Source organism: Sinocyclocheilus rhinocerous, unplaced genomic scaffold (assembly GCF_001515625.1).
Source record: "Sinocyclocheilus rhinocerous isolate Xijiao unplaced genomic scaffold, SAMN03320098_v1.1 scaffold2117, whole genome shotgun sequence".
NCBI classification, from domain to species: domain Eukaryota; kingdom Metazoa; phylum Chordata; class Actinopteri; order Cypriniformes; family Cyprinidae; genus Sinocyclocheilus; species Sinocyclocheilus rhinocerous.
Window position 1 is genome coordinate 254,094 of NW_015626361.1, and position 11,734 is coordinate 265,827.

At 39.5% G+C, this 11,734-nt stretch overlaps 1 protein-coding gene across 1 annotated transcript in view; it reads right to left on the minus strand.

The window, feature by feature from the left end:
• The window catches only part of LOC107711937 (protein quaking-A-like), a 100,676-nt gene that overhangs the window by 29,887 nt on the left and 59,055 nt on the right, over window positions 1–11,734 (minus strand). Inside the window, exon 3 of the mRNA XM_016517035.1 lies at window positions 5,027–5,143. Within this exon, the coding sequence (XP_016372521.1) occupies window positions 5,027–5,143 (117 nt within the window). The remainder of the gene's footprint in view (window positions 1–5,026; window positions 5,144–11,734) is intronic.

Sequence of the window (11,734 nt, forward strand, 5' to 3'; positions counted from 1 at the left end):
ACACCCCCCCACCCACCCGCCTCTGCCCATCAAGGGGCAAGGTCATTCTATGTCCTCTGAGGGTGGGTGAGGGGCGGGTAGAGCCAGGCAGGAAGAACAACCCGAAAGCCTCTGAAGAGGGCAAAGATTCTGTTTACCGACATAAGAAACCAGCGGTGAGGCGACATGCATGTGATGGGAGACACGTGATGACAGACCCATAAAAGTACAAGAATGAAGCCAAAAGCAGCTCACCAACAAATGTGAGAGGGTTTGTGGAATGTGTATATGGACCGAACTGTCATTCTTGACTGTATGTGCACCAAAAGCAAAAGAGCAAAATAAACCATGCAAAGTTTTCACCATGCAAAGGCAATGATTTGATTGACTGAAAGACAGACGGCCTGGCTGGAAATAATCCCACCACCCTATAAATACTGTTCATATCAACCAGAGCAGACTGAACTCAAGCTACAGTCTTGAACAGCTGTCCCGGGTGGAGTAGTTTACAGGCACCTGTTTAACAGGAGTGGAAAATTGACTGGGGGAAAAAAAACTCAAAACTACCAACATGGGTGGTTTGAGGTGGCTCTTTTGAATGAAAATGAAGATGATTCTAACGTTGTTCACATTCATATTCTTGGTACATGCTCTGCGCAAAACTACTAATCTAGTACAAGATATTCCTAAGAAGAAAAAAAAAAAACTTTTCATTTCTTTTAGTGTTTTTTTCCACACTATTTCTTAGGAATATCTTGTACTAGTTTTAGTTGTTAAAAAAACAACAAAAATGAAAAATAAATGTTTACTGATATAGCTGCTGGAAAAGTTAGTTATAGTTTCACAAGTGTCAACTATTTATTTATTTTATTTTAATGAATGAATGTCAATGCTTCAAATGTTAGAACACTCAAATTAATAAAAAAAAAAACAAACAAAAAAAAAAAAACACATTTTCTAAATGTATCTTATTGCAAAAAAAATCGCCAATCCATGTTTCTTATTTTTTAAAATTTGTGTTGACCTCTAAATTTAAATCAAAATATAACACAATTTTCCATTGAGACTTCTCTCTAGTGACGTATGCCAGATTTGTTCAATCATTTGGTCCTCAAAAATTCTGCCACCATCCAATCAACAACTGAGACGGGACCCCACCCTAGGGCTGGGCGATATAGCTAAAAACATTATCAACGATATAATGTTTCATATCGTTCGGTATCGATAATTATTGACATTTTTATAACCTTTTTTAAAACAGAGCAATAGAATTTTTTATTTTTTTAACCACTGTATTTTTAAATTAACCCAATTTATTGAGACAAACAACAAATATTTTTTTGTTTTAACAGTCAAACACACAATACATATTAAACAAATATCTAATTTGTAATGTTTTATATGCAGATTAAATAGGTTTTAAGGAAACTATTGTCTCGTCTCCCGAGGCCACAGGAGGGCGCAATGAGCAACATAATGCAGCACATAATGCCAACGCATGGAAATAGCGGTCTATAAAAAAAAAACATGCATTACGTCTAAATTAACTCATATAAATCAAATATAATTTCGTAAATTGCATAAACAGTTATGAACAAAACCGCATCATGTATTTAAGCACTGCTTAATACAAAGAGCCGAACTCGCCCATCACGCAGATTGCATTCAAAAACATAAGAGACGCAGTGAAAAGGAATAAACCTCCACAAATTCGCGATGTGTTTTCGAAGTTTAAGTTTAAACTGTTTTAACTTTGCATCCACTTACATCATTATCACCGCATCTTATGCGCCACTGATGACGCTCCCTGACCCACTCCTAACATTCAAATGCAAATGTTTATTTTAAATTCGACTAATATGAATTTTTTTATTCACAATCTCCTCATCACAGGCAGGCACAGCACTCAATTCAGCATGTGTTCGTGTTTGTAATTTTTTTATTCACAATCTCCTCATCACAGGCAGGCACAGCACTCAATTCAGCATGTGTTCGCGTTTGTGTGTGCTGTCTGCGTCACTCATAGCACGTGCCTATATCGAACATTTTTTATATCGTTATCGAAGAAGGTGTACCGTCAATAAATATCGATACCATTTTATCGCCCAGGCCTACCCCACCCTATAATTTTTTCTTCTTTTTTTCCCTTGGATGTATATCACAATATGGAAGAAAAGATCTGTTGCTTCTGTTACAAAGTGACTTAAAGGAACTTATTTTCTGTTATAAATGTGTGGTGTGATACAGGTGTTAAGAAAAAGAAAGAAAGAGAACTCAATTTAACCAAGAACAAAGACTAGAAAATAAAATGAAAGGAGGGACAGAGGAGGAAGAAAGCTTCAGATAGCCTACTGTGTGGCTCTGGAGAGGTTCTGTGATGCTCCGGTGAGGGTGGCCGTCTGTTACATTTGATCTGTGCTGTGGTTTCGGAGAGCCCTCAATTTGAACAGTGTTTGATCAGAGGATGAGGCTACACAGTGAGACAGGTTATTATCCAGAGTTTGTCTGTCCTGTCCTCTCCCATTACATCGGCCTGAGCTCGGCTTCAGTACACACACACAACAAGCATGAGGATGTAGTGTCTCTTGAGGCTGTGTGAACTGGTATATACACAGCTCGAGAGGGCAAATGGGGTTAAACCACCTTTGGGAAGCTGTTAAGTAAAATGCCTGTCTTAAGGCTAACGAAGCATTTTCCCCTGAGACTTCAGGTGATCCATGCCTTTACCTTTCAGAGAAAACATTAAATACACCACTAAAACAACTCATCGAACCCTGTCGCATCCCCACAAATGACCTAAAACTAAACCCTGTGTGATGAGAACGACTCCCACTCCACCTCTTTTGTGAATTAAAGTCACTCCTTTTTCTTTACTCTATTTTTCTACGTCTCCATCGCTCTTTCAGTCCCCAGAGGCAGCAGTAAACTAAATTATTGAGAGCACAAAAACGGCTTGGCTAATGGAAGATAAATAAACAACTCATCAGCCCAGACCTGAAGACCAGAGAGTCTGTTAAAAGTGTCTCTTTACAGTCATTGTGTTTATTCTTAAAAATAAATAAAAAAAAATAAAAAAAACACTATATAGCAACAACAACAAAGTATGTTCTAACTTTCTGGCCTCTAATAGTGCATAAGGTAGCTGAATTAAATTACTCTGGATGTTAAAGACGTAATGAAAAGGAAGCAGTGACAGATTTTTTCTTCTGTATTATGATGTGCATCCAAGTAAAACGAATTAATGAAAAAGAGAAAATGTAAGATGGGCACTTGGTTCTATTAATTGATTGTAGATCGGATGGAGGCAGATCTGCAAACTTGCGGTCAACTGTGAAAGGGCCGGGTTTAGGCAGACTAAATGATTAGTGAAGTCCAACATATGAAGATATTTTGATTAACAATTATGATATTAAAGCAAATTAGAAGTGAAACATGCATGGAAGAATCATTCACAATAAGATCAATAACATACATTTAAAAAAAAATATATGGTAAATTTTAATTTCATACCCACTTTAAAATGTTTTTTTTTTTTATTACGAATATGAACTAGGAGTAAAAAAAAAAAAAAAGAATATGATGCACAATGCTGGATTGTGAACAGTAACATTAATGGAACATTATGTGCTCTCTAATGTAATAACAGTCAGTTCTGTCAGCTTTTGGCTCCACTGAAAATCTGCGGAAATGCAAGAGATTAACAGGTACCCCACCCAAGTAAAAGCAACATTTCAGTGGAAAGGGAGTATGACAGAATCAGTCAGGAGACTATTCAGAGAAACTCTGTTAGGAAGCAGGAAAACTCATTCTGTGTGGGGGAGTAATCTAGTAAGCTTTAGATTAGTCATTGAGACAAGAGTGTGTGTTTTACATTCAGCAGGGAAATAGAAGACATAACCAATACAGAAATGCTATATAAAGGAAGAGAGACGAGAGAGAACTTCTAGTTTAATCAATTTCTGCATCAAGCCCTTGAGGTCACACATATGGCTTCTCAAGAGGGGAGCACAGCTGGGGCCCAGGTGTGTGTGTGTTTGTGTGAGTGTGTGGTAATGCTAATGCACAGTGATGGGGATTTCCTGATAAAACTGTTCCACTGGGACACTGACAGAGATACGAAGAGAGAGAAAGACTATACTGGACAAATAATGCTGATTCCTGGCAAAAAGGTCTTTAGAATGAAATCAGCACAGTTGCTTACTATGGAATCAGCCATTTCTTCTGATTTTTCAGCATGTAGTGCTTAGCAGTTACACGTACAAATGTCATTTCTCTCAACCCTCGAGAAAGTCTCTGCTAGAGCTGATAGGGCAGTACTGTTATGTCTCTGTGCTATATAACTCCCACCTGAAGCCATAATTTTCCATCATTCAGGGTTTAGCTTTTCCTCTGCTGATCACACAGTGGGTCTCTTCTGAGAATGTAAAGAAAGATCTGGGTCCTACTTTCTAGTATGTCTACCATGTGCTTTTGTTCTCTCTGACACCCACACCACCACAACCAGGCCTGAAATAGAACTGGGCCTCAGCCGGAGCCCTGCGAGCTAACCGTGAGTGTGCAGGAGATAGGAAAAGAAAGACATTAAGACAAAACAAATGAGTGAATTGGCTCATTAGGGACAAACTGGCTCCAAATGGCAAACGTCAGCAGAACACTGTCTGTGGAGGAGGAAGAGGGGGTTGAGAAAGCTCCAAATTGTGAATAAGCTGGTGCCCCACGTTTTTTTATTATGTGCTGCCATTTTTCATGAAAATCAAATCTGAAATGCCACAACCAAACTGAACACCACAGCATGGACAAATCATCAGCACTGCCCATATGGACTGTGCAGATCAGGACAACATGCAGCACAGAAGAATTCGACCAGTGATGGTCCTGCTCTGGGAATCAGTTTGAAACATGGCTCAAGTATGAATTAGGGCACAATACATGGACCCTGTATAAATTAGGTGTTAGTTAACTTTTTACAGATTTACATTTTTGTTAATATTGGTAAACGCATGTCAGTATCCCATCTCATAATCAAATGTTTATTTGCCCGTCTCACCTTCTTTCTGTCTCTCATGGAGCTCCTCCCTCTCACCATGATCTTGCAGCCAGTCTCTGCCTCCAGTTGTTTTGCTGTGAGTCCACGAGGGCCAAGAATTCTCCCTACAAAATTATACTGGAAAAACAAAACGTAAAGAGAGAGAGAGAGAGATTAGAATGCATTCAGAAAAGCATCTTTTATAGAAAACAGGATATGTATACACACACACAATGCTGCTAAAGTCACTAAGAAGTGGGTCACACTTAAATTTAAACAAATAGTTCATTCTAAATGTGTCACCTTGCTGTTCAAAAACTATATCATTTTAATTGGAACATAAAAGGAGTCAATCAGTTTAGCTGCAACTGTTCCATACAATAAAAGTAAATTGCGACTGAGACAGTCATTCTGCATATTATCTCCTTTTGTGAAAAGAGAACAACAGTGACAATTCTTATTCAGTTAGGCTGCATTTGCTGAGTGGATATTTTGGCTCTGCAGCAGTCCTGTCCACACACACACACACACGCACACACACGCACACACAGAGTGTAGAATAGTCTAAGCTGTGACATAAAATCGAGGAGCACAGAAAGTTCACAGGAGAGAATCTGTACGTAGTGGAATGACATTGCAAAAAAACTAAAAGATGATAATTCAATTAGCTCCACTATAAAATCCTCAGAATCCTCTGCCTGACATTGTGAGCATGGTAATTGTGCATTTCAAGCAATAAACACACAAAAAACCCTTCTCTCTCCCACACTAATAATTCAATTAGCTCCAGTGTAGCTTCTGACAAGCAAACGTCAAGACACTTTTTTAAATTAAATTCGAAAAAATAAATCAACAACTGAAGTAAACACCTCATCTGACCAGGCGGCAAATCACTCTTCCTGCTCTGGCAACCGTTTATAAGCTACAGCGAATCAGGAAGTCGGATAGAAAAACGAGAGCTCAAAAACATTATCAAGCTCATGTTTACCAAACAGAATGGTAAGCAGCGCTGCAAAGCCTCTTTCTTGCTTTTCCTCCTTCCTGCTCTTCATTTTTTATGTCCTTCATAATTCTTTCTTTCTTTTATCGTGCTCCGAGGCACGGAAAGGGGAAAAGCCGGCTGTGTGTAATGTAAATAAGAAATGGGAGGGGTCTTATCGTGGGCCTTGTCCCTGATGCTGTGCTCCGGGGCTTTGTCTGAAAGCACACTTTATTTACCTCCGTAATCCTCCCAGCTTTACAGCGCCTCTCCGACAGCACTGCTCCAAATAAAAATAATAAAATAAAATCTACTCTTTTTCACTCTCTATCAGATCACTTCTGACTCAGGGTAAAGACAGAGAGTGTCAGTTGTCTTGTAAGTGCTTAATCCTGTCCTGAACGAACAGTTGTGTGTGTGAGTTACCTGTCTGCGTGTCTCTCTACAAACAATGAAGCTGTGAGTTTAGTTACTTAAACAGCGTTTTTAAATCCTCATTGCTGAGGAATAGAATGCAGCGATCCAGCGATATCTAAGCCATTTTATTAAAGGGGTGGTTGATTGCGATTTCACTTTTTTAACGTTAGTTAGTGTGTAATGTTGCTGTTTGAGCATAAACAATATCTGCAAAGTTACGAAGCTGAAAGTTCAATGCAAACGTCTTTTAAAATTCTGGCAGTTTAATGCCTACAAAAACGGCTGGTAGGGACTAGGGTTGTGACGGTGAGGAAATTTTCCCACCGGTTAATCGACGCGTGACAACACCGGTAATACCGGTATCACCGCGGGGGCGGGGCATTCCCTCTTTTCCTCGCTTTCCTTCGCTTTTAAATAGCTTAAAAGCGCCGTGCACATTTTACTTTCAGTTTTGAATTGACTGCACCCCATAAACACAATCAAGCCTAGAAAAAAAACAGTGAACCACCCCTTTAATAAATGTCGCGGGGCAGCGTTGACAAGTTTCTGTGCTCCTGAATGCTTCTGTGTGTGAGCAGCGTGATCTCTGATCTCTCTCTCTGTGTGCAAGTGATGTGTGTTTGTGTGTGTGTGTGTGTTTGTGTGGGTCAATGAAAGTAGCGCATTAATATAGAACGGTGATTAAACTAACATGGAACTACCTGTGCATTAAACTGTTTTAATGCACACCTATCGCATATTCAGACAGACCATGGTATAAATGGGCTTAAAACAAACAAACAAAACTTTGGACAATTTGTTTTTCTAGTCGCTACTATTAGCTTGGTTATCTAACAGCTTAAACTGTTGCCATGTGTCTTGTTAAAAGCCTTATGTTACTCCGTCAACCATCAGGAGTGACTCCTGCATTCTGTACAGGATTCAACAGTCTAAATTATGGTGCTTTTCCACTGCATGGTACGGCACGGTACGGTTCGGTACGGTTCACTTTTGGGGGGTTTTCCACTGGGTACAGTACCTGGTACCTTTTTTAGTACCACCTCGGTTGGGGTTCCAAGTGAACCGTACCGTTACCAAAACGTGACGTGTAAACTCTGCTGATCACAGATTGGCCGGAGAGAATCGACACTACCTGCGTCACTGAACTTGTGACACAAACACAACAGAAGATTTAAATCAGCACAGCCAGCGAAGGATCGAACGAAACCGTTTAGAACGACCAAAAAGTTTTGTCTGTTGCGGAAGAACAGACGTTCCTCTCGTTGATAGCAGAGGAGCGAATCCAGCGAGAGCTTGATGGGGCGAAGCGGAATGAAATTTTTTTTTTAGGAGTCGTGGTAGTAGAGGCGGCGCAACTATAACGACATGTGAATAATCCCGCCCACTCTAAAGCGGTACTGAACTGCAGTGGAAACGCAAACCGTGCCGAGCCGAACCGTACTGAGCCGTGCCGAGCTGAGTCGTACCATGCAGTGGAAAAGCGCCATAAATTAATGGCAGTCGTTACTCATAAGACTTTGCAGTGGGCAATAAGATCATCAGAAAGGAACTCAAAAGACTGACTCCCGATTAGTCAAACCTAAGGAAAAGGCAGCATGTCCTGCCTGGATAAATAGAAAAACAATGCCATTTCTCTCTAACGGCTTATTGTTTCAACACAAATGACAGTGTAATCCGACAGCTCTGACTGTGTAGGTAGATCAGAACCGCTGGAGTTCTTAACACACATTCCAAATGCTCTCATGAGATGCTGAACAGGATACACGTGTAAAACGGTGCACTGAAGCAGCAGTGCCGCACGCCACATCATGTGTCATCATCATCATAAGACAGCCAGAAGTGACAATGCCTTAGGTGAACATGTGCACTGACTGTCCCTCTCGTCACAATCACGCACACTGTAAACAAATCAGACGGTGATAAAACAGCAGCAAACATACATATGCAACAACACAACGTGCCAGGATGATCAGTTATCATCAGAACTTCAATCACTCCCTCTCTTCCACAGGAGCGCACCTGTATGATCTCTCTCTCCATGCAGATGAGAGTGGATTTTCCTCCGCTCTCTGTGCGCATGTATGTTGATGTTGATTGGACATGGCAGAGAGCAGCGGCCTGATGCAGTGGGGGAAATTGCTCACTTTGAATACTGGAACCAGACAGTAATTACAGCCTGGAGGAGACGCCACTATTTTACTTCCTGTAGAGGGAGGAAGGGAGGCACGAGGGGAATGATAGAGGAGAAACAGAGAAGTACTAGCGTTTTTAGACGACAGCATGAGAGAATGTTTTGACTGTATGGTGGCACTTGTGTTTGTGAGAGAGTCTGAGAGGGGCAGAGATCAACCGCAAAAAGCCTGGAAAATTCCACCCTACCGCCACACAAACATCAGCCACTAAAAAAACAGGGCTCTGGGGTGTAAGGCACGCATCAGCTCATTTAGTGATTTCACCAACAAGGAAAATCTAATAAAATCTAGACATACCACACAGACAGAAAATACTTGACCGCTGCAATTATTTATACAATTTAAATTAAATGTACCTCACAGCATCCCGTTCACAAATATATGATCACTCAATTCAAACAAATGATATTTATTTTAGACAGACGAGGGGAAGAAATTCACTAGCACTGCAACCCACAAAAATATGCACAGGGAGTTCACGTGTGTCACATCGCAGATTCAGATGCTTCCAGTGTAGACAGCTTTGTTGAGCATTAGACTTGTGCCGGTATTCGGTAATGCGATATATCACGGTAATGAATATGCACGGTATTGTTATCGTGGGCACTTCTAAATACCGTGAATAATTATATAATACAAATTATTTCGAATTTTGAATGAGCATAATGGGAGCGATGTAGTTTTGTTATGTCATTCTAGTCAGACTGTTGTTTTTCAAAACTTTGTAGTGAGGATACTATACTACTAGGGATGCTCATTTCGGTTAATTTTCCTGACCGACAACCGCTGCTCTTTATCAGAACATTAACCATTAACTGATAAGATTAGAATAATAAATTAGTATTAAATAAAAGTAGAATGGACGAGTGTCTGTGACCCATTAAAAATACACAAAAAAAATTCACAGGTTTATTTTGACATGCAAACAGCAGCATACAGAACAACAGAGCAACAACAGAACCTGGCTTCAGACATCGTCAAGTTATCATGCACCTGCAGTGCTTCTGAGAACTAGGCCTGTCGCGATAATTAAATAACCGTCTACCTGCAATTATTTGATCTAACCGCGATTATTGTGCTTTTTATACGGCACAAGGCGGAGTCATACACCAAAAGAAACAGAAGAGCACCAGTTTGCTTTTCATGCACTGTAAAGCCTATATCATCTGAAGCCATTCCATATCTTAATGTGAGGGACAGAATTATATTTACATTGTTAAATTTAAGTTTACAGAAACTCATCTTCCTTCTGCTGCAGCTGTCAGTTGTTCTCCGCTCAGCAATCAAACAGCATGTCACATTCAGTTATGACAGTCAGCACGGTAAAACTCGCTTCAAGATTATATATTCCCATTATAATACTTGGTGTAGATCAAGGTCTGGGGATTCGCATAAAATGACATCTTGCTGGAGTTCATTGCTCTCTCATTTCTCTTCTCTTTGTTTGTACCATGTGGAGTGCAGCACACTGTGACTTATGTTGCTTCAAGTGCACCATACTGCACCCTGGATGTGCATAAGAACTTTGTGCCGCTCTGTTTAAAGCGTTTCACATTATCAAAGTTTTGCACACAGAAAGATTATTAGAAGTCTTTCATTTTCTCAGGATTTCTATCTTATTTTCATGAATGTATTTTGTAAGAATACAAATAATAATGTGCACCAAATATTTTTTTCAAGATATTGTTTTTGCTGCTAAACTATACAGTCAGCTAGTTTAATTTTATAGCTTATATATTTTTATTCAAATGTAGTTTTTCTCTGTAATGAGGAAGTGAGTATTTAGTGGATTATGTTTAACAAAGGGTTTTAAAAAAGAGTGACCATTAGTTCCACAAACACAGTATTGATATTCTGTAGTGGTTTAGAAACGAAATTGAAATGTCAAATAATAAAACTATAGCTTGAAATTTTTTAACAAATCCCAAATCAAATAATTAAATACAAATAAAATACATTTCTTCATATAAACAAACTAAGGCTTTGGCTGTGCCTTTTCCATTTAAAATTAGAGGCAACCACTGCATTTTAATCACGATCCAAACAAAGATGCTAAATAAATGTTATTTAGATTGGAATTAGATTGTATAATTTCGCAATTTAAATCAAAAACAGAATGGTCTGATTTTTGCTTTGTGAATGAGACGCAAATATCACTCTGACAGCAGGTGGCGCTTATGGAAAAGCAAGTATTTATAGGCTGCTGCCCCTTTAAGACCGAATGCATGGATCCAATATGATGCACTTGAGATTTCTTTCACCACTGTTTACGTTCACTTAAGATATAAACGACTGTGTTTACGAGAATACTTGCTGAGACCGTTATTTTGAGATAATTTGTGTGTATGTCAGGGGCGTAGGCAGCGAACGGGACTGACGGGCACAGGCCCGCCCACTCTGATGACAGGCCCCCACAGTTTATTATGCAAATATAATATTTGTTAAATAATTAGTTTAATCTATTTTAACACATTTAGAGAACTATTATAACATCTCAAATAACTAAACTAAAATAAATAAAATGTGTTTTTGCATAATTCTTGATGAGTTTGATTGACAGCAGTGTTAGCCAATTGTTATCCAGGCTGTTTCGGGCATGTCACGCATGTAAATTTGTGCATGTTCACCCATTCAGTTGGACTGTAATTTGCAGCTGTGTTAGAAAATGTTAGAAAAACAGCAGCAATGCATAATTCTGTAAAAAATACTTCAGAAAAATAGAAGCTCAATGCGGAGAAGATCTTGATTAGGTAAAAACCGAAACCAAGCCATTCACACAGAACGCATATTCAGTGCCTTTTTAGATGGGCAAATATGACTGCTGCACTCGCGTCTCACACGAGATGTAGCCATGTAAAGTTAAAACAGTTTAAACTTTTAGAAAACAGACTTTTAAAAACTCCCACTGACGAGCCCACTGACGAGGGACAGCCCGTCCATCAGTCCGCAAGTAACGGTAAGACTTTCGGTTCCACGCGCGAAATCGGTTCATTCTGTGAAGCCGGGAAACACTACTGTCAGGCCGATTATGAATGTCATTTGAGCTCAGTCAGTGTTTTCAGTCGGTGTTCAAAGTCATTTGGTGTGGTGTCTAAAGAATTTAAGACCAGCTGTTGCCAGTCGTCCTCACAAAGATTAACC